The sequence below is a fragment of the Mirounga angustirostris genome, unplaced genomic scaffold, assembly GCF_029215605.1.
Source record: "Mirounga angustirostris isolate CCGP_5_RB_7025 unplaced genomic scaffold, mMirAng1.0.hap1 SCAF_7, whole genome shotgun sequence".
NCBI lineage: Eukaryota > Metazoa > Chordata > Mammalia > Carnivora > Phocidae > Mirounga > Mirounga angustirostris.
In genome coordinates this window covers 15489349-15516119 of record NW_026991715.1, presented here as the reverse complement: position 1 = coordinate 15516119, position 26771 = coordinate 15489349, and the positions used below count along the sequence as shown (strand labels likewise).

Genomic DNA, 26771 nt, shown 5'->3' with positions numbered 1-26771 from the left:
CATCAATCCTGAGTAGATTTGTTGTTGTTGTTCTTGTGGATTTTAAATTGTCCATTAGACTAAAGTTGTGAGTTAAGTGGGGATTGGGTAGGGAGGAAGAGAGCAGGCTAGCAGAAGCGGTGAAGGACAGAAACAATGAAAGATGGTTATGGTTGTAATTATACTGCAAAACAGAAGTTGGTCATAACAAGTATTCTTTTTTGTTAGAAAACAAAAGCAACAGAATTAAGAAAATATTTCATTAATTCTCCACAAAAAAAAAAAAAGAAAACTTGCTGAATGTTACGTTTAGCAAACTTGTTGAAATCTTACGTTCCTTTTTAATTAAAGAAATGCCTAAATATTCCTATTCTTTTACTTTTCTTTCTGACTAAAGTATCAAAGTAAAACCATTAACAAAAAAATACATAAACACAGGTTTAATAAAATTTCTAACAGCATATGCAGAACATTATAAAGGAAAAAAATCATAACTTACTTTAGAAGATCCTTATAAAAGAGAATCACCTGATTATACTGGTGTCTTTTTCTTGAGGACGGAGTGGGACCAATTAGATTAATTATGCTAACAAATCACAATGATCCCCTCTAAAAAGAGGTCCTTCTGGGGCGCCTGGGTGGCTCCATCGTTAAGCGTCTGCCTTCAGCTCAGGTCATGGCCCCAGGGTGCTGGGATCGAGCCCCGCATTGGGCTCCCTGCTCTGCGGGAAGCCTGCTTCTCCCTCTCCCACTCTCCCTGCTTGTGTTCCCTCTCTCGCTGTGTCTCTGTCAAATAAATAAATAAAATCTTAAAAAAAAAAAAAGCAGTCCTTCTAAGATGTAGATAGAAAGAAAATTCCATCCTAACAAGAATGACAAAGGTATATTTCTGTATTATAATGCTTTGTAGTAAAAACAAGAATTTTTTGAGCACTGACTATATGCCAAACGCCATTCTAGTTAGAGATCATCAGTGTCTAAGGCAGGCATAACAATCTCTCACAGAGTTTACATTACAGAGTACATTAAAAAAGACAAAACTGGGCGCCTGGGTGGCTCAGTTGGTTAAGCGACTGCCTTTGGCTCAGGTCATGATCCTGGAGTCCCGGGATCGAGTCCCGCATCGGGCTCCCTGCTCAGCAGGGAGTCTGCTTCTCCCTCTGACCCTCCCCCCTCTCATGTGCTCTCTCTCTCTTCTCATCCTCTCTCTCAAATAAATAAATAAAATCTTTAAAAAAAAATAAAAAAGACAAACTGATACAGGCCATTAAAGATGATAAAATGGGCGATAATATGACATATAGACTGACTATGGATAGAGTAGGGAGGGACAGATGCCTTCACTAGAGAAGCAAGGGAAATCCCTGGGAACCTGAGTTGAGATCTGAATGGTAAAAGAAGAACGTCTGAAGCAGAAAGCAAGGCAAAGGCTCTGACAGGGCAATGGAGCTTGATGTGTCTGAGAGACAGAAAGAGGGCCACTGTAATTAGAGCAAAGCGAATCAAGTACAGAATGAAGAGAGATGAGGCTGCAGAGGTTGCCAGGGGTTAAATCACAGTAGAGACTGGAGAGGCCACCTGAAGGACTTGTTTTTTTAAAGTTGTACTGGGAAATCCGAAAGTCTTAAACAATGGAGTGACAACCTCAATGATGCTCTAAAAAAGAGCAACTCTGGCCGCTGTATCCAGAACACAGGGAGCAAGTGTGGAAGCAGAGACCAGCAAGAAATCTGTGACAGGAAGAAGGGCATTGTATTCTCCGAAACTGGAGTTGGAAAAACTGCCTATCATTTCTTTTTATATATTTTGTATATTCTCTTTAAGTTTCCCTTTAAAAGATGATAATATCAGTAAGTTTTTAAAGAAAATAACCACACCACCAGAAAGCCAGAAAGAATTACTGGTCCTGGGTTTCTCTGACTCCATGTATCATTAAGTATTAATAAAAGAATCTCATTGAGGGATAAACATGGATCACATCTTAATCAGGGCTCAAGAAGATCCTCAGACAAAATATAAACAAATGACTGTGGCTATGTTCCAATAAAACTTACTTATAGATAATGAAATCTGAATTTGATATAATTTTCATGTGTCACAAAATACCATTCGACTTTTTTTTTCTACCACTGAAAAATGTAAACACTATTCTCAAGCACGTTTATACAAAAATAGTTTGACCCACAGACCATAGCTTGCTGATGCCTGATTTGTAACAGCAGGTTGCAAATAATGTATTTTAAATTATTTAAAATGTCATATTTTTTCATATGAAAACATATTATTCTTCACAATCTAAATTTATAATTTCCAGCAAGTCTGACTTAATAAAAAGTTAAGAATTTTTAAAAAATGTTTAAATCATCCTTTATTAAACTAGAGGGGGAAAAAAGACATTTAAACACAATATTTTTACTTTGTGTGTGTGTGTTTAAGTAAGTAGGCTCCATGCCCAGCATGGAACCCAATGCAGGACCTGAACTCAGGACCCTGAGATCAAGGCCTGAGCTGAAATCGAGAGTCGGACGCTCAGCTGACTGAGCCACCCAGGCACCCCTGTGCACAGCGTGCTGCACTCTACATACCACAGATGCTCCTCTGCCAGTCTGTGTACTGCCGAGCCACGGCATGTTGATTGGAGTGCCGGGGTTGCTGTGTGTATATGGGGTTGTACCCTGCACAGCTGTTAAATCATCACGAGCATGTATAACCAAGAAGTCTTCTGATCTACAAAAGAACGTCAGCTGGAATGAAAGCAACCCATCAGTTCTTCATTTCTTCTTCTTTACGTGAAAGCTCTAATATATGCCTTTGTATTTCCCTCTAAAATTTTCTTCAGCTCTTAACTCCTAACTCGTAGACAGTAACTTCATATGTGAACAACTGCAGAATCTCTCACTTTTTTTGTTTGTTTGTTTCTTTATTGTGTTTTTAGATTCCACATATGAGTAAAACCATATGGCATTTTTCTTTCTCAGTCTGACTTATTTAACTTAACATAATTCCCTTTAGGTCCATCCATGTTGTTGCAAATAGCATTATCTCATCCTTCCTTATGGCTGTGTAATGTTCCTGTGTGTGTGTGTGTGTGTGTTTTCCTTATCTATTCATCTGTCAGTGGACACTCAGTTTGCTTCCATATCTTAGCTAACGCAAATAATGTTGCAGTAAACATAGTGGTGCATATATCTTTTTCAATTAGTGTTTTGTTTTTCTTTTTCTTTTTTTTTTTATTTCTCACTTTAATCTCTTCTAATCCTCAATTCCTTTTTTTAAAGCTCCTGCCACCCCTTTTTCACTCTTTATCATATCAGCATCCACTATACTTACAATCTAGGAATATTCCTCTAAAAATCTCTTGAAAGCTATAGTTCTGTGATATCATCATTTTAACACAATGTTACTGAATTAAAAACAAAGTATAAAAGTACCCTTTGGTTTCCATTTCAGCATCATCATCTACCCAAGTATAGATCTGTGTAGCCAGAATTCCAGAAACATCCAGTTCTTGAACATCATGGCTTGAAGCAATTGCTATGCAGTTTCTATTTGCCTGAAAAATAAATCATATCATAATTTTTTTAAAAAAAGCACAAGTATATGAACTACTTCTAAAAATGGAAACTACAAAATAGCCCCTAGAAACTTTTACAGAAAAGACAGCATTTTCACAAATGAATATTTAAAATTAATTTTACTAATTAAATCCTGAGTGTAATAATTATCAGCTTGATCTTGGAGATATGTTTATGTTCTAAGAATTCAAGAGCATCTAACAAAAGGCTCCTCTAAACGGTAATGCATGTACCACTTTATTTCTTCTCCCAGCACTCTCTCTCCAGTCTGCTAGTATGGTACAATCTCCCTGACGTTTGCACAGTTCCAAAATGTGGAGGGAGGGGTTGGATAGAAGCTCTAGAAGGTAGAAAAAGGTGAGGGAGATAAGGAACATCAAACTAAAGAAATAACAGTGCATTATTCAAATAGGATAAGTATCACTTTCATGTAAAGCTTTTCAGTCTTAAACAAGAAAAAATTTGGGAAATGGTCACAAAGGAAAGGTATTGGGGTAGAAAAAGAGTGGGTAAAGTATGTCAGAATAATCATAAATAATAAAAAAACTTAAAAAAAAAGAATAATCATAAATTAAAAGTTGGTTATATTAGGGGCACCTGAGTGATGAAGTCGGTTAAGTGACTCTTGGTTTCAGCTCAGGTTGTGATCTCTGGGTCGTGAGATCAAGGCTCAGTGCAGAGTGTGCTAAAGTTTCTCTCTCTCGGTCCCCTAGGTGGCTCAGTTGGTTAAGTGTCTGCCTTTGGCTCAGATCATGATCCCAGAGTCCCGGGATCAAGTCCTGCCTTGGGCCCCCTGCTTAGTGGGGAGTCTGCTTCTCCCTCTGCCCTTCACCCTGCTTTGTGCTCTCTCTTGCTCTCTCTCTCTCTTAAATAAAGTCTTTAAAAAAACAGTTTTTCTCTCTCTTTCCCTCTGCCCTCTCCTCCACCCCCACGCTCTCTTTCTCTACCCCTCTTTAAAATAAATAAATCTTTAACAAAAAGAACTGGTCAGATTAAATGACATAAAATTTTAAACATCTATGAACTGAAAATGTACATCTCTAAAAGAGAAAATAAAATGACAAAGAGAAAATAGGATTAACATTTCCATTATGTAAAATGCTAATACGAACTGAAACAAAAAATGAATACCCCAGACATAAATGGAAAAAGGATATAATGAAACTGCTCAGAGATAATTCTCCACAGGTCTCTGTTTCTGAATGTCCAGTGAGTGACATACTGACTGCTGTCTGTTCTGCAGAATGGCTGTATACCTATGGTGTCTCCCTCCAGATCAAAGGGCAGGTACACTTAATGTCCATTAGAAAAGATTTAGGTTCCCTAAACTCAGTGTTCCTTTCCTATAATGCAACCTACTCTGTGTGCAGTTATCATTTGGCCCCCTCCCTGCCACTCTGTGGTAATGTTAACAGAGGAAACCAGAGCATAAATGCTGATATCCTGGATACTGCTTCTGCTATTAGTAATAAACTGTCTTTTGCCTCTGGTCCAGGAGTCTGTGTCTTCTTACAGCATCCATTAAACTGAGAAAGATAACTTGTTTGCTTGAATGCAGAGAAAAATCTCAGGCCTTTCACAGTTCTTAACACAGATAATTCACAACTAAACAAATGGGAAAAAGTTCAATCTCATCAGCATTTTAAAATAATGCAATTTAAAGCAAAAGGTATTATTTCTCATATACAAATTTAGCAAGGATGTAAAACAATAATCAATCTGGAGAAATAAAAATTAAACAGGTACACTCTTCCTGCATGGTGAACAACAGATTTTATATATGTGGATGACTGTTCATTACTAGTTACTTATATATATATATATCCAAAAAAGAAAAGAAAAAGAAACAAGTTTGTTTTATAGCACAGAATATTTAAAATCATATTTTTTTTCAAGGGAAGGAAGATACTTGTTGGGTGTAGACAATAATTTTATATTTGTATCTGACACGTATATACCATATTGCACAGATATTACAACAGGAGAACTGTCTGGTTAAAGGGCTGATTCCAAACCTGCCTGTCTTCAACAGAAGTAGTCACTGTTCAGGGGTGTGTAGAAGAGGGAAATGAGACAAAGGACATAGGGAAAGATGAGGACAGAAGGATAAAGGAACTATCTAGGAGAAATCAAAGAAAGACGTATCATAGGAAGATGGAGAACCAACTGGTGCATTGATTACTGAATGCATAATGCCATAGGGTATTTATCTAAATAATATTTTAAAATTATTTTAAAATTAGGAATATGTGAAAAAGGAGATATACACACTGAAGTGTATGTGTGTGTGTGTGTGTGTGCAAATAAAACTACAGCAGGGCATTTAGGGAAGACTGCACAGCTAAGGCTACCCCTTCTTTAAGGAGCTCACAGAGAGCTTTAAGGAACATGTTGAATGGAAGACTAAGGAATGTAAAGGAAAAACTAGGCAGCTACTGTAGCTGTAAGTTAATGAGTGAGAATTTCTGTAAGTCATATAAAAGCTTGAATTTGATCTAATATTAATAATCACATTCAACATATTCATATAAGGAAAATAAAAAACCTTTTTTTGAATTAAATGCTATAATATGTTATATAAATTCTAAAGGCTACTGCATATATATTTGATATTTCTCTGTGTAGTAATAAAACATTATTTTATCTGCTACATATCCAATAAATTTAATTATCAAACAATATAATTTATTTTATAAAATATCCAATAAATTTAATTATCAAACAATATAATTTATTTTATAAAATAAAGTAACTTACTCAGATTGCAATTTGGGCAGTAGGAATTAGCTTTGGGAAAGAGAAATACTAATACTGAATAAACTGACAAAACAGGAGACATTCTTCAACAATGAATACTTAATAATCAAAGAATAAAAAGTCCACGCACTTACTTTATTAACAGCAAAGGCAGTAATGATGTCAGATTCCTTGTGAATAATCCTTGCTTTACCTCCAGGATATCCCAAGTCTGCTTCTATCTAAATGGAAGGAAAGAAAACACAAAAACATAGTGATTTTAGTCATAGAAAAAAATAGTATATGCCAATCTGTCATTTAATACTTGCATTAATTATTTTAGGAAACTTCTTAGACATTTCCTAGCAAAGGTACTATTTTACATGCTAATTATCCCTAAAACAAAACTTATTTGACCCGGGAAATTTAAATTGTTTCCAGCGTGGCTTCCCATATGTAAAAAGACAGTTGATACAAGATACAACTTCATTAATTGTGTATGTTCCCAATAAATTAACACAAATGAATTAACTTTAAAAGATCAAGACATTCTAATTATTAAAAAAAGATTTGTCTGCCCTATTTCTTAGCATTATAATCATTGGATAATATTTTATAAATATTAGAAGGTTAAAAAGACAAATATTTTTAGGTTTTGCACACCAAAGAGGATCACTGTTGCATATTAATCTTTTTTTTTTTTAAACAACCTTTTAAAAATATAAGGACCATTCTTAGTTTACTACCTATAGAAGAACAGGTCAAATATGGACAGCTGAACATAGTTTATGGGCTCCTAGCCTAAAACAACTTTTAATTTATAAAAAAAAAAACAACCTGAAGCCCTGAAAGGCATAGTAATTTGCCCAGGTCAGTAAGTCATTTTAATAGATGAACAGACCATAACTCAGTATTCTTTAGATGAGGGAACTATATCAACCTTCTGCTTATCCCAGAGAAGGTATATACAAGGCCTTTGAACGCAGAAGATAATATTGTATAAAATCAACATTTACTGAAATAAACAGGTAAAAGGACAAGGCAATTATTAAGAGTTAGAAATGTTAATGTAGGATACTGTTTTATCTTATTTTACCACCTAACCTTCAATCTTTAAAATGAGTTAGTATAAAATAGTTCACAACTCATTTTGAAGTACAGAAGTTATTAATTTGACAAAAAATTAGAACAGGGGCGCCTGGGTGGCTCAATCGTTAAGCGTCTGCCTTCAGCTCAGGTCATGATCCCAGTGTCCTGGGATTGAGCCCCGCATCAGGCTCCCTGCGCAGTGGGAAGCCTGCTTCTCCCTCTCCCACTCCCCCCTGCTGTGTTCCCTCTCTCGCTGTTGTCTCTCTCTGTCAAATAAATAAAATCTTAAAAAAAAAAAATTAGAACAAACTTGAGGCGTCTGGCTAGCTAAGTCAGGAGAGCATGCAGCTCTTGATCTCAGGGTTGGGAGTTTGAGCCCCACATTGGGTATAGAGATTACTTAAAAATAGAATCTTTTAAAAAAAAGAATATAACAAATATAATTCCTGCAAAGTTTAGATAAAAACATCACCAATGCCTGTCCATTGTTTGACCAAGAGAAGTGAGTTAGCACTATTTTTAAAAATGGCAAATAAGAAGCCTATTGAATGGCAAGTTGAGACTTGTAAGATAACCAAACCCTGCAAATCCTATGCAAACAAAACTCATGGTCACTGGATATAAAGATGTCAAATATATTCTAATCTAAAATACCATCTGATAACATAAAGAATTTCAGTGCTTGCCAAACATTGTGGTTGATTTCAAAGTCAACTTCTTTTCTAAGGATAATCTTACCTCTGGCTACAAGAGGTCCATCAAATGTATATAATGTATAAGTTAAATTCTGTAATTTTATGACAAAATCTCAACTTAGTCACATATCTGCCTGGTATCTAAAGCACACTAACTGTCCACTACTGGATTTTAAAGAAATGGAAAAGAAAGACAAATGATATTTGCAGGCGACTGAGGAGTATGTTATTTGCTGGTAATGGGTAGGTGGGGGGGAAATATATTCATTTTACCTGCAGAGCTTTTTCAAACTTTAAATTTATGGAGAAAAAACTCCAATAGGCATAAACTTCAAAAAGCTTCTTCAGGAACGCCAGGGTGGCTCAGTCTGTTAAGCATCTGCCTTCCGCTCAGGTCATGATCCCAGGGTCCTGGGATGGAGCCCCAGGTCAGGCTCCCTGCTCGGCAGGAGTTTGCTTCTCCCACTCCCGCCCACTCATGCTCTCTTGCGCTATCTCCGTCACTCTCCCTCTCTCTCTCTCAAATAAATAAATAAAATCTTCAAAAAAAAAAAAAAAAAGCTTCTTCAATGTGAAAATACATTCCTGTCCTCTCATTACCTAGATTTAATAAAACATTAGTTCTTAATACTGTGGCCCAAAGATCACCTGCATAAGAATCAGCTGGAGGGGGCGCCTGGGTGGCTCAGTTGGTTAAGCGACTGCCTTTGGCTCAGGTCATGATCCTGGAGTCCCAGGATCGAGTCCTGCATCGGGCTCCCTGCTCGGCAGGGAGTCTGCTTCTCCCTCTGACCCTCCTCCCTCTCATGCTCTCTGTCTCTCATTCTCTCTCTCTCAAATAAATAAATAAAATCTTAAAAAAAAAAAAAAAAAGAATCAGCTGGAGGGAGGGGGAAAGCATGGTGTTTAGCATCTCAAAAGCTTATGCATATTTAATTTTGAGATGAATGGCAAGTGGTAGGAAATGAGCTTGGAGACCAGGCAGGATTCAGTGTGCAGAGGGCCTTAAAAGCCTTAATAAAGAGTTCAGATTTTATTTTAAAGCTAGGAAGCCGCTGCAAGGGTTTAGATAATCCTGCGTGTTGTGAGGCAAAGTATATAGGGTGTGAGAATGGCTGCCAGATCGGTTAAGAGGCTACTTCAGCAGCTGGGGTGAGAGGTAAAGGGGGATTTGATTAGGGTGGTAGCAATGGCGGTAGTAATGAGTGGTTGGGATTAGGATAAATTTTGCTAATGGACTGAAATTACAGTAGGAGCAAAAGAGAAAAAGCAAGGATAGCTCCTAGATTTCAGACCATCATGGTAAGCGGGTGAGTGAAGGTACCATTTAATGAGACAAAAGTGAAGAAAAAGTGGGGATTTGGATTAAGACTAGGAGAAGAAAGAAAATTCTGTGTTTAGACATTCAGGGTGAGATAGCTATTAGATTAATAAGGCAAGTCCAGAGTTCAGGAAATGAATGGGCCAGAAAGAACTGATTTAAGAGTTACCATTTAAGAGCTAGCTGTGGGTGATATTTAAACCATGAGAGAGCCCAAAGAGAAAGTAAAGACAGGGAAGAGAAAAGGTTAGAGAACTAAGTCCTGAGACACCCAACGTTTCTAAGAGAGGAAAAAGATAAGCCAATTCAAGATAGAAGTAGTTTGGGGAAAGAAATGCTGACAGAATAAATTGACAGAAGAGGAAACATTCTCCAACTATGAATACTTAATCATCAAATATGATGTTACAGAAACCAAGTAAAGCAAGTTTCAGGAAGGTGGCTGCGGTCAACAGTATCAAAGGGTACTGAACAACTGAAGTAAAGAAAGACAGAACTGACTACTGAATTTAGCAACCTGGAAGTCAAGGGCGAGTGACTTTGACTAGTAAAATCTCAGTGGAGTGGGCTGGAGATAACACTTAACTAAATCAGAGAGGCATGTGACATCGGTGAATAGGGAGGGAAGTCCACTTGGGAAGATTCACAGGGGCATTCAACTGAATTGATGTTTTATTTCTTTAACTGGGTGGTTCCTCCACAGGGTGTCTGCAACATTACTCTTTAAGTCTTCTCTGATGATTTTATAGGCAATTCTATAAATGAATTTTCCTAGATAGGGGATTACAGAAATAGGGGAGTAGAAAGATTCAAAGGTAGGTTTTTTGGTTTTCATTTGAAAGTAAGACAATAAAATATATTTGCTTATGCTGCGAATAATTTAAGGGAAAGATAAATATTTCTCATGGAAGAGGGAGGGAAGATAACCACTGAAGCAAAGTCCTTGGGTAGATAAAACGGAGAGAGGATCAATGTACAAATGGAAGATCTGGTCTTGGACAAAAAGTGACAGCCTATCTAGTATTAGAAAAGGCAGAACAAAATATCTGCATATAGAGCAGAAGTTAGATTTGGTGGTAAGAAGATTAGTCTAAATCCCCTACACTTACTTTGCTGGCAAAACAAGGACACCAGTGGGAAATAGCAAAGGAATATTGGAAGTTTGAGGAAAGAGGGCAGAAGTGGGGAGAATGGAAAAGAGAACAAGAAAACAAATTTACTACAGAGTCATTTTGATGGTCAGGTAGTTTAATTTGGGATTTGTGGCTATAAATTTCAAGGCAAGCCCCCATGGTTTGTGCTTTTTCTTCATCCATGTTCAGCTATTCGGGTGAATATGTCACCAACTAGACCCCCAGACCTGACCTTTACGGCCCACTTGCTTGTTCTCCCCGACCTCTGTTCCAATTTTTCCTTGAGCTCTTCTTTCCAGCTTATCTCTTAAGTCAAGCAAAGAGAAAGCAAAACCACTCTTCCAGCAACAGCACCTGCCCTGACAAGACCTCCAGCTGGCCCAGGCCACCCAGACCAGTGTGATCTCAACTTCCGACTTCTACTTGCACAGATGGACCAGAGAGTGACCTCTAGAATGAGGATGATTATCTTTACCTCATTTAGTACTAGACCTCCGCCCAAGGAGGAGGACATGCCTTATCTGCATAACATACAGCATGTGTATAGGCATGTTTCCTTAAGGCATATGCGTGACCTTCGCTGCCTCTGCACAGGAGGACCAGGATTCTCCATCTAAATATGCATCCTAATCCTAAATAAAAGGAATCCATTCACCCTTGCTCGGGGATGCAAAGCTTTGGAAGCCTTTCCCTGTGATCTCTTTATGTGCTACAAATAAAGTTTTCTCTGTGTGACAGTTCAACCTGGAATTTGTGACTCACCGAGGAGGGAACTCATGTTGGTTCGGTTACAATGGCACAGAATAGACAGAAAGCTGCATGTACAGGTTTGGGAATTTTCAAGGCAAATACAACAGAGAGAGAAGAGCACAAAAGGGTTGAGGGTTTTTGTAAAGGACTGATCATAATGACGGATCATGAAATCTAAGGTAGGCCAGGAAGGAAGTGGAAACACGATGTGGTCAGCTAAAAAAAGAGGACTTGCATGTACCAGGAATATAATTTAATTTGCTAAAGGCAATACCACATAAAATCATAGTAAAAAAAAAAAAACCCACAGTGAATATGGTCTTAATGTAAAGGTTAATATAAGTTTAATATAAACCTTAATGTAAGGTTTCAGGCCATGCTTTAAAATTTGATTGTGCTGGATATGTGAGGAAAAAAGAATACAAATATTAGTGCTAAAAGAGATTTTAAGAGATTATGCAGATCAAAAAGTAGACACAGAATTACCATAGATTGGGTGTATATCCAAAAGAACTGAAAGCAGAGACTTAAACAGTTATGTGTACATCAATGTTCACAGCAGCATTGTTCACAACAGGCAAAAGATGGAAACAACCTAAATGTCCACTGACAGAGGAATGGCTACACAGAATGTGTGACGTATACACAATGGAATACCGTTTAAGCTTAAAAACAAAGGAGATTCTGATACACACCACATACTACATACATACAAGATGGTACGCTAAGTGAAAGAAGCCAGTCACAAAATGACAGGTACTGTATGATCCCACTTACACAGATACCCAGGGTAATAAAATTCACAGAGACAGACAGCAGGATGGCAGGTGGCGGGCTAGGTTAGGTGAGGGGGAGAAAATGGAGAGCTACTGTCTAATGGGGACAGGGTTCAGTTTGGGAAGATGAAAAAGCTCTGGAGATTGGTGGTGGTGATGGCTACACAACAATATAAAGGAACTTAATGCCACACAACTGTACGCTTGGAACAATTACAATGGTAAAGTTTATTTGTATATTTTACCACCATTTAAAAAAAGAGAAATTTTATACAGGAACTGATCTAAACAATGTTCAGGTTCCACAGAGCTTACTTGAAAAACTGAGGAAGAGAGGACCACAACAGACTAAATCCAGGACTTCACTACTGTTTAAATCAGAGCAGTCAGCATGTTTGAAACTATCAACCCTAATTTTATACATTAGTAAAGAAGCCTTCAAGGGTGTAAAGAGCTCAAGGTCCCACAACAGATCTACAGAAAAGCTGACCTGAGACTCCAGGTCTCATTGGTGATTTTCAGTTACTATCACCTTCTACAACGTGAAGGTGAGCATCTGGATTACTTCAGCACTACTCTAATGATATAATAAAACAAAACAAAGTAAAAGGAGATCTAAAGAGTATCAAAGGCATATTGCAAGGAAATGGGAAGCTTGCAAGTGAACATAAAAGGACACCAATACTCAAAATATTAGGAAATAAAAATATTCAAGAAGTAATTGTTTTCAAAACTGCAGAAAAATGAAAGGTGACATCCCCAGAGATTTCACTGTGTATTAAAAAAATAGGGGAATACTATGAATAACTTTACACCTATAAATCTGACACTTGAAGCAGATAAATTTGTTTTTTAAATTTTACTTATTATTTATTTTAGAGAGGGACAGGGGGGGGGAGGGGCAGAGGGAGAGAGAATCCCAAGCAGGATCTATGCCCAGCGCAGAGGCTGATGCAGGGCTTGATCTCAGGACCCTGAGATCATGACCTGAGCCGAAATCAAAAGAGTTGGACACTTAACCAACTGAGCCACCCAGGTGCCCCAGACAGACAAATTTATTTAAAGACATGGACTACTAATGTTCACTCAAGAAGAAATAAATAACCTGACTTGCCCTCTATCTGTTGAAGAAACTGAATCTGTAGATAAAAAAGCCCAGACGATTTCTCTCATGAATTCCACCAAACACTTAAGAAATAATACTAATTCTACACAAATTTTTCTAGAAAATTAAAGAGAGTATTTCCCAACTCATCTTCTGAGTCCAGCTTTAGTTTAAAACCAAAAAAGAACCCCAAAACATTAAGAAAACCATTAACCAATATTCCTCATTAACATAAATGCAAAAACTCTTAAAATTTTTAACAGATCTACCAATACATAAAAAAGATAACAAACACATCACTACCAAATCAAGCTTAATCAGAGAATGAAAGGTTAGTTAAACATAAACTAACTCATCAACCAAATTATTTAGCTGTATTAACAGACTAAAATAAGAACCATATGAACATCTCAATAGTAGCAAAAAAAAAAAAAAAAAAAAAAAACCAAAAACGAAAAAACAAAAACACGTAACAAAATCCAACATCTATTACTGATTAAAAATTCTCAACAAGCTAGGAACAGAAAATCTTCCTCAACCTTATAAAGGATATCTAAAACAACCCTATAGATAACAGCATACTTAATGAACAGGAACAAAATAAAAATGTCTGCTTTTACCACTTCTATTCAATATTGGACTGGAAATTCTAGTCAGTGCAGTAAGACAGTGGGAGATTAGTATAAAGATAAATAAATCAATGGTCCAAAACAGAATCCATGACACATATATGTCAATTCGTTTTTTAAAAGGAGGAAAAGGCAATTTAGTGGAGGAAAAGATAATCTTTTCAGAAAAGAGTGGTGAATAACTGATACAGAGATTAAAAAAAATAACTGCAATCCATACTTTGTGCCATATAAAAAAATGACTCCAAAATTTTTTTTGTAGGATTTAAACAATGCCTTTGTGTTGTGATTTCTTTGTAGGGCAGAGCTTTAGATTTCTTTTTCTTTTTTTTTTTTTTTTTAAGTATTTTATTTATTTATTTGACAGAGAGAGAGACAGCGAGAACAGGAACACAAGCAGGGGAGTGGCAGAAGGAGAAGCAGGCTTCCTGGCGAGCAGGGAGCCCGATGCGGGGCTCGATCCCAGGACCCTGGGATCACGACCTGAGCCAAAGGCAGACGCTTAGCAACTGAGCCACCCAGGCACCCCAGATTTCTTTTTCACTGGAAAGTTGCAGTGATGGAAGTAATCTTCACCAATTGTAAAATTAAAATGAGAGCAAAGCAGGAGAAAATCTTTGTGACTTTCAAGTTAGGCAAAGATTTCTTAGATATGACACCAAAAAGGATGTCCATACACAGAACAAATTTTGATGAGGTCCAATGTGTCCATTAAAAACTTCTCCGTTTAGGGCGTCTGGTGGCTCAGACGTTAAGCGTCTGCCTTCGGCTCAAGGTCATGGGAATCAAGCCCCACATCGGGATCCCTGCTCAGCGGGAAGCCTGTTTCTCCCTCTCCCACTCCCCCTGCTTGTATTCCCTCTCTTGCTGTGTCTCTGTCTGTCAAATAAATAAAAAAAGTCATTAAAAAAACAACTCAGTTTAAAACAAATTGTAAAGTAAATAAAAAGACATGCAATAGAGTAGGAGAACAGCAAATAGCCAATCAGCTATGACTTAACTTATAAAGAACTGTTAAAACTCTATTAAGAAAACAACCCAAAGAAAGACACATTTGAAGACTTCAACCAAAAAGTTATACGAATGATAAACAAGCACATGAGAAGATGCTCAATGCAAATTAAAACCACTACACACCTACCAGAATGGCTAAAATAAAAAGGCTGAGCATGCCAGTTATTGGTGAGAAGGTAAAGCAACTGAGATTTCATGCATTGCTGCTGGGGGTGTAAAATGGTACCACCACCTTGGAAAATACTTGAGCAGTTTCTTAAAAAGTTAACCACACACCTACAATGTAATCTGGCCCTTCCACTCCTAAGCATTTGCACAAGACAAATGAAAGCCATACCCATACACAGAGACTTGTATATGACTATTCTGAGCATTCTTATTTGAAATAGTTCTGAAATGGGAAGAGCTTAAGTGTTCACCAACAGGTACAAAAATAAACAAATTATGGTACAGTGATACAATGAATACACCTCAGCGATAAAAAGCAATGAACTACTGAAATACCCAATATGGAGGAATCTCAAAATAATGATGCTAGAGGAAAAAAAATGGACATATTATATGATTCCATTTACATAAAATACTAGAAAATGCAAACTAATCTATAACACGAGGAAGTAGACTGATAGCTACGTGTAGAGCAAGAGGGCAGAGGTGGGAGGAAAGGAGGAAGAGGGAGAATATATATATGTATTATATATATATATGTATATTCATTTTCTCAAGTGTGGTGATGGCTTAACCAGTGTATACATATGCCAAGATCAGTCAAACTATATTTAAATAAATATATGCAGTTGTTTTAACTCAGGTATACCTAATAAACCTGTTTAAAACAAATTGTAGCAGACACTTGGAAAATTCTGGCCAAAAATAGTTATGATGTTAACTCACCAAACAGAATGACTATCTTTTAAAGTACTGTGATTACTACAGAAATACCACATTCTGATTATTAACATCTTATAAAAAAAGAAAAATCTTTGGATGAGAATTCATGATAATGTACAGACTAGTAATTAACTTAGGCAAGGACTTACTGTTAACTGATAAAAAGTTTCAACTATATTCTTTCAAAATTCACAAAGGCCGGTAGACACTTCCAAAGTATGAACTGCATAAATGTATTTTGCCAAAGTTTGAGTTATAATACACACGTGACAGCTAATCACTCTCTTTTATTAATTGTACAGAATTATTTTTCCTATTTTTACCAAAAGATTTTCTTTGAGAAAGAATTAACAGTGGGAATTAGTAGCCTTAAAAAAATATCTTCCGAGAAATTTTTCCCCTAAAAATTACTTTGTTGAGAGGGACTTAAAATCAGAATAAGAAACAGATGAGTTAAATATCAACTTAATAGGGGCGCCTGGGTGGCTCAGTCGTTAAGCGTCTGCCTTCGGCTCAGGTCATGATCCCAGGGTCCTGGGATCGAGCCCCGCATCGGGCTCCCTGCTCGCCGGGAAGCCTGCTTCTCCCTCTCCCACTCCCCCTGCTTATGTTCCCTCTCTCGCTGTCTCTGTCAAATAAATAAATAAAATCTTTAAAAAAAAAAATCAACTTAATAAAAATCATATTTGAATATATGATCATAGAACATTTGGGAGGTATTTCATGATTATACAAATTCCTACAATTTTTGCTCTTCATCTCAAGTGTTATGAGAAATTGCTACACACAAGGCAATTTGCTATATGCTATTCCTACCAGAAAAATAATTACATAACATGTACTTGTTGTACAGGTGTACATGTTGTAACATGTACATATTATGTACATGTTATGTAACATAAGTACAATGTTACATAACAGCATTTGATATATTTTAAGGAATTAACATCACAGGAGAAAATGTTAACTTCAAAAGTAACACTTGCAAAAATAGAACAATACCACTATAATTCTATAAGGGCTACTGTAATTACATTTTATTAAGAACTTCAGTTGTATTTACTCAGAAAAATCTGTAGCCAAAACAGGTTACATTCAACTCCCTTTAAAATTGCATTCTCTTATTAACAAAACATAAACCATTTTATGATTGCATATTTAAATTGTTGAAACCCAGCAATTTGAGGGAACAATAATTTAATTGCTTTGGAAACAAAGTCCAGTTCAAAACTAAAACACAATCTGTTTTTCTTGTTAAAGAATGCAATTTCTAATTTCAGTTGAATGATATTTTGTACCTTATTGATGTTTGGCTCCTCCATCATAGAATTTTTGATGGTTTCACAGTTGTCCTCTAATGACTTCATCAAGAAAGAATAACCACATGACAAAGAGTAAAGACGAGATATAACATGCAAAATACTGGGGATATTTTTTTTAATTATATTTTTAACCGAATTTACTAGAAAATAACACTGAACTGAGTTATTATTTTTTAAATACCATACATCTTAAAAGGAGCATGTGTGGGGTGCATGGTGAGAGGCTGGAGAAACCTTAATCCCTCAGAACTCATTAACCACCACCGTAAATTTTATTTCACCTCCAAGAAATTTTAACCAACTTATTTTGAAATGCTGACATTAAAGCAAAATTGAGCCGACAGTTCTTAATATTACAAGTTTCAGAGCTATTGGTGCCACAGTACTCTCACCTGAAAGTAAAAGTCAAATTGTTCTTCTTCATACAAACTACTATGCCTTGTCTCCATCATGGTATCTCACTCCTCAAGAAAACCTCCTGATGAGAAAATTTAGAATTCTAGGTTTCTCATTCTTTCTCTTTATTTAGCCAGAAATAGTCAATAAACTGCTTGAAGGCACACATCCTTCTTAAAAGGGGATATTAGCATTTGTTAAAGAAGTGGTTCAAGACCTTTAGTTCACAGAAAATAAAACAGAAATATTAAGTAGGGGACAAAGATGATAGCTGTCAAGTATTTTTTTCTGGTTGGAAACCATTCAGATACAGTCTGTTTGCAGCTATCTGTACTTAATTTCAAAATAAGTATAAGCTGGAAAGACCTTCTATGTTAAAAGTGCAGTACATAAAAAGAAAAGATCTGAGGATACACGAGGATTTTAAATTTTAACATCAGATGGAGAAAATTTCATTTTCAAACGCATAAGGAGTAAGAAGCAGCACCAGTCTCAGAATCCTCCCGTCCAAAACACAGGGCCTGTCCGGTACCTACTTCGTAAACACCTGGAAAGTCACAGTGACTTGGACTCAAGCTACTTAAATACAATCACCATTTTAATAAAAAAAGAGATGGAAGGTGATTTTGTTAATACCAAAAATAAGCTAGTCAACTGTCCAGTAAAGATTAAATAACATTATACTAATTCTATGAAGTTACTGTTCTATTTAATTCCATCCAATCTCTGATTCACCATATAAATTTTTCATTTTCATATTCCCTTTATCAAAATATCTATTTTTAAGAACATCACCATCAAGGGGCGCCTGGGTGGCTCAGTCGCTAAGCGTCTGCCTTTGGCTCAGGTCATGATCCCGGGGTCCTGGGATCGAGCCCCACGTCAGGCTTTCTGCTCAGCAGGAAGCCTGCTTCTCCTCTCCCACTCCCCCTGCTTGTGTTCCCTCCCTAGCTGTGTCTCTCTCTCTGTCAAATAAATAAATAAAATCTTTACCAAAAAAAAAAAAAAAGAAATATCACCATCAAGAATAAAACAATAAAAAACAAAAATAAATTTTAAAAAAAGAATAAAATAAAGTGGTAAAAATTAATTTCTAGTAATTACCATTAATCATGTCAGGTTTTAAGTAAGTTAGATCTACTGGTCAAAACATTGCAGATTAAGGGATATTATACTCATTTTGCAGATAAAATTCAGATAAAATATTCAGCTTACTGATAATTATAAAGCTTTTAGTCCAACGTCCATAAGCATGCTTTGATTAAAATAACAACGCAAAAATAACTTCAAAATTTTCTTAAGGTATCATAACTCCTAAGAAAACTAAAAATAAAATAGCAAAGGAATTAAAAAGGTGACTTATAATCATTTACCTGCTATCCTTCTTTATGCTTTCTGGTTTGCTCATGCTACTCTCTTACCTTAGTGATACTATTCTGATTCAGTTACACAATCTAGTGGTAAAACAGCTTTTTGTTTTGTTTAAGAACTATTTAATTTCCCAAATACAATGACTACAACCGCAGTAGAGAAATGTTTTCATTTTTACACCTATATTAATCAAATATGACCTTGTTTTTTAAAAAATGATTTTGGGGGCGCCTGGGTGGCTCAGTTGGTTAAGCGTCCACCTTCGGCTCAGGTCATGATCCCGGGGTCCTGGGATCAAGGCCCACATTGGACTCCCTGCTCTGCGGGAAGCCTACTTCTCCGTCTCACACTCCCCCTGCTTGTGTTCCCTCTCTCGCTGTGTCCCTCTCTGTCAAATAAATAAATAAAATCTTTTAAAATAAATAAATAAATAAATGATTTTGTACTTGAAATTATCATGCCAACTTTCATATTCGTATTTTAAGCTACATCAGAAAAACAAAGAAATAACGAACAGAGTAAACATACTTTTCATACAGAATAATGCAGCAGAGTTTTATAAATTATTCTTAAGAATACTTTAACTTGTTATACATTATTTTAGGCAAAAACATATTTAAAATAAAATAAGAAACATTACCTTACCAGTAAATATACCCTAATTAATTAGTTTCTGATCCAGTACATTTTAAATTTTATTTATCCCAACATTTTCTTGAGCTGTTTAATGGTAATTCATACACTCAATATTTAAAATATATCTTACATAAGGTAAAATAAAAATACTTCATTTATATTCTATCTATTTTAACTATTGTTGGCTTAGTTTTCAATGTTATACTAAGGTACATTAAGTCAGAAATTTTCTAAGTTAGACAAAAATTATGTCTGTTTCCTGGCTTGGCTAATTCAAATATATAATCTGGCAAAAACTAAATAACAGTGCACACAGTTGCCTCTTATAAAACAGTGTTTAAACCGAGAGGCAATGAGATCTATGTAATTTTTCCTTTTCTTAAGGTTATATGCCATCTTGCTTTTTGCTAACTTGTCGATTAAGAAGCCATTCTGATACATAAACTTGTTGAGTCACTAGGTTGTACAAGTGAAACTAATGTAACGTTGTATGTCAACTGTACTCAAAAATTTTTTTTAAAAAAAGAATGAAATTAGGGAAAAGAAGCCATTCTATTTCCTTATTTCTCCAAGTGAAATACCTTCTTGTTTTCCCTCCCACTTCAAAAACCATGCAAAGTTTGCTTGAAGCCTAGTTCAATGCTTCTCAAAATGTGATCCACAGACCAGCTGCCGGTCTTGAAACTCTTTACTAGTCAGTCCATGAGGACATAAGGAATTAGTACCATCACTAAGTCCACTACTGAGTTTACCCGGTATTTTTTAAAAGCAATACTGTGACAAAAAAAGACGTAATATGTTAATTTACATTCAGGTGCAAGTTCCCCATTATCATCAAAATGGAAGTTTTTATAGTACTGAACTAAATAAGAAAAATAATCATTATAATGATAGTATCAAAGTATAATCAACTAGAGTACACTTATAAATTGTGTTTACAAAATTTCATTAAGAAGCATAATCAAGGGGTGCCTGGGTGGCTCAGGCGTTAAGCGTCTGCCTTCGGCTCAGGTCGTGATCCCAGAGTGCTGGGATCGAGCCCCACATCGGGCTCCCTGCTCGGCGGGAAGCCTGCTTCTCCCTCTCGCACTCCCCCTGCTTGTGTTCCCTCCCTCACTGTGTCTCTGTCAAATAAATAAATAAAATCTTTAAAAAAAAAAAAAGCATAATCAAAAGAATAAAAAGAAAATGTACATATTTGAAATTTTCTCAGTATACCAACCTAGTTTCAATTAAACTTCTAAGATAAACTTCTTTTAACTATCATATGAAAATCATGGGAAATTTCTACTTTGCCTCCTAGATAGGCAATCATGACAACTCAAAACACAGCAAACAAGATGTAGAATCTTCACTCAATATCTTTTTTTGGGGAAAAATAAGTTCTAAATACATCTGAATTAGTTACTTTAAAACTTGATTTAGGAAAATACTAACCATCTCTCCTTGTCAGTCCCTTTTTCTATCTACTAACTGCACAATAAATGTTTATGATATAAAAGTGAGTTTTTTAAAAGTCTGTAAAATGCAACTTTTTATGGTTACATAATACAAAAGACTTCAGTAATAATAGAGTAAAAAGGTTTTAACTTATACAGACCTCATTAAGACATCTTTTCTTTGTGAATATATTTCTGATAAAGGTTTCCTGAATTTCTTCCTGCTTCACCAAGTACTGCCAAAGCCTCTTCACAGACAGTGCCAGATGGTGTTTGGATCTACAGAGACAGGATATTTAATTATACACTTTGAAGATTTCTGATTAACTCGGCCACATTTCCTTGGTGCTCTATGAATGTTTATAATAATAAATTAACTGGAATCAGACCATATCACTGAGGGCAGCAGTCTGCAAATTTTTTCTTAAAAAACCAGATAGTAAATATTTTAGGCTTTGTGGGCTGCCTTTCAACCACTCAACTCAGTCACTGATAGGAAAGCACCCAGAGGAAATATTAAAATGAAAGGGTATGGCTGTGATCCAATAAAACTTTATTTACACTGCAGGAGGATGGGTGGATGTGGCGTCAGGGTTGCAGTTTGCAACCCCTAGGAACATAGTATCTATGAAAAATAGATCTCTCCTAGGAGAGATCTAGAAGCAGAGCTACTCAAAGGGTCTGCCTTCCATGAACTCTATTACTGATGCTCACTAAAGAACTTGTGAAATAATGTAAATCAACTATGTCACTAAACCACTAAGTACACGGTTTATTAATTCAGTTAACATTTTGCAGCAAAACTTTATTGATGAAGCAAGCACTGCATCGATTTACCTTTTGGTGCAAATGCTTCATCTCCTCATGGATGATAAAACAGCTTGCTAACTAAGTATTTTGAACAGCACTGTTCCAGAGTGGGCGGAAGTAAACTATGGCCCACAGGTCAAATTCAGCCTGCCTTTCATTTTTGAAAATAAAGTTTATTGGATCACAGCCATGTCCATTTGTTTACTTATTGTCTATAGTTGCTTTCACTCTACAATGGCAGTTTACTAGCAGCAACAAGGATTATAGGGTCCACAAAGCCTAATATATTTACTATCTGGACCTTTGCAGGAAATGTTTGCTAAGCCTACAATATATATCAAACAAAGACACAGATATGAGGCAAAAACCACGAAGGAAACACAGAAGGCCTTAAAATTTTTTTTTTTAAGTACTAATTAATAACATACTGATTTAGTAAAACTCTGACTTAAAAACAGGATCCACAGGACAACCTACTTGAAAGGAGTGTTTGTAGGTTCCAGCAAAGCTTTATGGCGGAGAATTGCAGGACCTGCAGACAAACTCTCTTCAGAGGTATGACTTGCAATATAGTTTTGAGGTGGCCCACCATGGATTTCGAGTCGTCGGAGAAGAACTTGCTCCCAACACTGAAGAGTTTTTAGAACTGCATGACAAAGTGGTGAGCTAACTGGAAGCTCTGAAAAGAGAAAATAAAAATGACCCACTTTTGTCTTCTTCAGTAAAATGCTACAGTCGATTGTAAGAATGACTGAGATAGACACTTTGGCAGAGGAGATGTGCAAGAGAGTGGGGAGAGACCTCCAGAGGATTAAAAAAAAAAAAAAAAGATGTAATAAATCTCTATTTCAACATAATTAGGTGGCCCAGAACAATAGAAAAAAAGAGTAATCTGAGTTGAAATTATATCACAGTTTTACTATTACAACTTGGAATAATATTTATGACTTATGATGTAAAGTAATGCTATATCAATTACTGCTTTTGGCTTCAATTTCACATGAAAAAATATACCTGGATATTATGAAAATATGTTGAGAGGAAAAATAATTGCTTTAAATCTTTGCATCAGCCCAATTTCTATATGGTATGTAATTAAAATTTGTTTAGAAAATGAAAATACACAAAAGTTAAAAAAAAAGGAAGTTAAATAACACTTAACATGAAATTCAGCACTTTCTAGTTCTGTATACTTTTATTCTCCTGATTCCTCACTCCACTTTCAACTTTTAGCTATTTTTGCTATTCACCTCCAAAAATCTAAATAATACGCCTATACTGTGAATTCTGGATTTTTCAATTTTAGAAATGATGTACTCATTTATTACTATGTTACAGAATATGAGAATAAACTACTCTCTCCATAATTCCAACATAGTCACATAATAATTTTTGGTTAAATTGGTGTTTCTGTGTTTACCTTGTTATTTATATTTATAAATACAGATCATAGCTGGACCATGTGGTATACTATCACACCCCTTTCTTTCTGTACAATCTTTTCTTCCTCTGGAGTTAATAATCCCTAAGTTTTTACATTTGCTTAGTTTTCTATGTGTCTACTGCTATTAAATCCCCCAACACCTCCCCTAGAGGTATAAATAAAGTCTCAAATACAATCAATCACGTAAGGTCCAGATCCCCTGCTTTCTTGGACACTGTCCTCCTAATGGCACCTAACAGTATGACAGACACATTTACAGACAGCTGGTCTGGTTAAAAGAAACTTACCTTCTACAACAGGAAGTTACTAAAGTTTTTCTCGACTATTTGAAAAAAAAAAAGCTAAACAACGGGAATATTAGGTCATGTTAAGATATTCATTACCTGCAAGATCATGACCTGCAAAGGGATAGAACGTCTTCAAATTGTTGAGCACTAACTGCACCATTGCCAAGCGCATCAATGACCAACTAAAAATAAAACAACAGTAGATCTGTTAAAAATTTACTTAGGGTTTTAGAAGAGTACACCACTCTTGAATCCAACAATCTCACTATCAAGAATCTACTCTGCAGATATACTTCCAGAAAAACAAAACAGTATATACACGCAGTTACTCATGTCAGCTTTACCTATAAGAGCAAAAGAGCAGAAACAACCAATTATCTGCCAGGAGAGTACTGGCTGAAACACTTTGGTTTGGAATCACAGAATATTAAGGAAGCCATAAAAAAAGAATGTAGAAGAATCTTGAAGTGTTAGTATGAAGTGAACTCCAGCATGTATTAATAATCAAATTATAGAACATTATATATACTATGCACCTGCTACCTTCCATGTAAGAAAGCAGAGAAAAAAGATTTTGCACACCTACAAACACACTTATTTTTGCAAACAGAAGGGTAAAACAGAAACTAATAAAAATGGGTAGATGTAGAGGGTGTAGAGAAGAAATGGGTGGAAGACAGAAATGTGAGACTTCCAATTTCACATTTTTATACAGTTTTGCTTTTTTTATTAAAAAAAGAAATTTCAACTTCTCTTTTAAAGTGAAACACATTTATTTCTTAGAGTCCTGGCTTTTTATTACTTTAAATTGTATATATAGAGTTTACCATCTTAACTATTTTTAAGTGTACAGTTCAGTGGCATCACCACCATCTATTTCTAGAACTCTTTTCATCTTGCAAAACTGGAACTATCCCCATTAAGCAGTAATTCCCCATTTCCCCCTTCTCCTAGCCCCTGGCAACCACCATTGTACCTTCTGTCTCTATGAACTTGATTACTCTACACATCTCATATGTGGAATTATTCACCACTGCCATGGTATTTGTCTATGTGGGACTGGTTATTTCACTTAGCATAATGTCCTCAAGGTTCATCCACTTTGTAACATGTGTCAGAATTTCCATCCTTTTTTAGGTTGAAACTATTCCATCACATGAATATGCCCCATTTTGTTTATGCATTCATCTGTCAACAGACACCTAGTGCTTTTATCCCTTGGCTATTATGCTGTTATGAGTATGGTTTCTACAAATACCAATCCCATTTTTTTTAGCATATGCGCTGCTGAAGCAAGCAAGGTTTGTACAAATACCTCTTCAAGACCTGCTTTTAATTCTTTTGGGTATATACTCAGAAGTGAAATTGCTGGATCACATGGTAATTCTATTTTTAACTTCCTAACTACCATAATGTTTTCCACCGTGGCTGCACCATTTCACACTCCCACCAATAGAGCGCAAGGGTTCCAATTTCTCCACATTCTTGCCAACACTGTTATTTCCCGGTTTTTGGATAGTAGTCATTCTAAGGGGCGTGAAGTGATCTCTCATTGTGGTTTCAAACTGCATTTCCCCAATGATTGATGAGAGCATCTTTTCTTGTACTTACTGGCCATCTGTATATTTGCTTTGGAAAAATATCTATTCAAGTCATTTGCCTGCTTTTTTAATTGGGTTGTTTGGTTTTTGCTGTTATTAAGTTACAGAGTTTGAATGACTTTTGAGACATGTAAATAATTTATATATATTTGGGTCAACAGGAAAAAACCAACAATATACCAATAAGTAAAAATCTCCAAATATTTTTTCCGTTCAATAAAGGAGTATTTTTATTTCATTTTCGCCAATATACTACTTATTTCTTGTGGAAAATTTCTATTTTTCTATCACATCATTAACATACAATGTTTTGATAAAATATATATACCTTTCAGAGATATACAACGTATCAAAAGGGACAAGATAATATCCTGTTACTCATACATATAAGGATAAAGCAGCACTGGAGCTGAGGGTGAACATCTTGAATATTTATGATTTTTATAATATGTGGAAGCCATTTTTAAGACAGTAATCACTGACTTAGAGTATTAGTATTATACTGATCTTAGAGTATTAGTATTATACTGAAAAGATATTATGTTTTCTAGGCTAAAACAGTGGAGTTTGTTTATCTCAGGGAGCAAAGGCAAGGAAAAGTAGACAGCATTTGTGAGGACCGATTCATGGATAATAAAAAACTACTGTGTAATTATTCTTAAAGAAAGGAATTTAACAATTTCATCTAAAGAAATCTGAGTTATAATGTGTGCTATAACTCAACAAGCTACCAATTTCATGTGTTATTTTCAAAAATATTATGTATATAAGCCAAGATGAATTATTTTTTTTAAAGATTTTATTTATTTATTTGACAGAGAAAGAGAGAGAGAATAGGAGTGGGGGAAGGGCAGAGGGAGAGGGAGAAGCAGACTCCCCGCTGAGCAGGGAGCCTGATGCGGGGCTCGATCCCAGGACCCTGAGATCATGATCTGAGCCGAAGGCAGATGCTTAATCGACTGAGCCACCCAGGCGCCCCAAGCCACGATGAATTTTTAAAAAGAAGCTTAAAATTAAATATTCCATACCTATAGGAATTTGAATTAGAATGTTCTTGGAGATGGAAATCTGAGGCTAAAACATCATCATCATCGTCATCACTTTCCAGACTCTCCTCTGAATCATATTCTGCTCTACTTTGGGAAGGGGGTAGAAAAGGCTAAAATAAAAAAGTTAACAGAATTTATCATTCAACTCTCTGATTTAAAACATTCAATTACAGAGTCTAATATTAGCAATTTATCCCATTTTCAGATACTTTAATGTAAAAAAAGTAAAGTAACCAGTATTTGGCTTCTTCTTTTTTGACATTCTATGCCTTAAACCTCACTTTACACAATTCTCTTATTAATGCAGCTATTCAACAAAAAATTTATCAAGTATCAACGTGTCAAAAAGTATACTTGCCGTAAGAATTTTTTTTTTTTAAGTAGGCTCCACACCCAGTCTGGAGCCCAACTTGGGGCTTGAACTGACAAGCTTGAGATCAAGACCTGAGCTCAAGAGTCAGATGCTTAGCCATCTGGGTGGCGCCCGTTATAAGGATTTTTAAGACATAAACACAGTCACTGCACTCAGAGAGCTTACATTTTCGTGGAAAAAAACAGGCAAATAACAGAAAACTAAATACAAACTGTATTTAGTTGGGCCATACAGAAAAGAGGACAGATGGGATTGAGAGCATTAACAAGAACTGACATAAGCGGACTGTGAAAGGCCTCTTGGTAAAGCGGCACTTAAGTGAGACTGAAAGGACAAGAAGTAAGCCACAA

General features: G+C 35.9%; 1 protein-coding gene across 6 annotated transcripts in view; it reads right to left on the bottom strand.

Annotated features, from left to right (window-relative positions):
- DMXL1 (Dmx like 1) overlaps positions 1-26771 on the bottom strand; it is a 135680-nt gene that overhangs the window by 18545 nt on the left and 90364 nt on the right. For 2 of the 6 annotated variants that reach the window (XM_045891382.3, XM_045891392.3), the window contains exons 30-37: positions 26028-26158; positions 23495-23580; positions 22145-22346; positions 21019-21136; positions 16992-17054; positions 6446-6532; positions 3411-3532; positions 2565-2706 (exon numbers count right to left, since the gene is read on the bottom strand). In XM_045891382.3, coding sequence (XP_045747338.1) covers positions 2565-2706; positions 3411-3532; positions 6446-6532; positions 16992-17054; positions 21019-21136; positions 22145-22346; positions 23495-23580; positions 26028-26158 — 951 coding nt within the window. Of the gene's footprint in view, positions 1-478; positions 766-2564; positions 2707-3410; positions 3533-4611; positions 5160-6445; positions 6533-16991; positions 17055-21018; positions 21137-22144; positions 22347-23494; positions 23581-26027; positions 26159-26771 lie in introns of those variants that run through there. The other 4 variants (XM_045891401.3, XM_045891411.3, XM_064595807.1 and 1 more) reach the window with 3 other exon arrangements.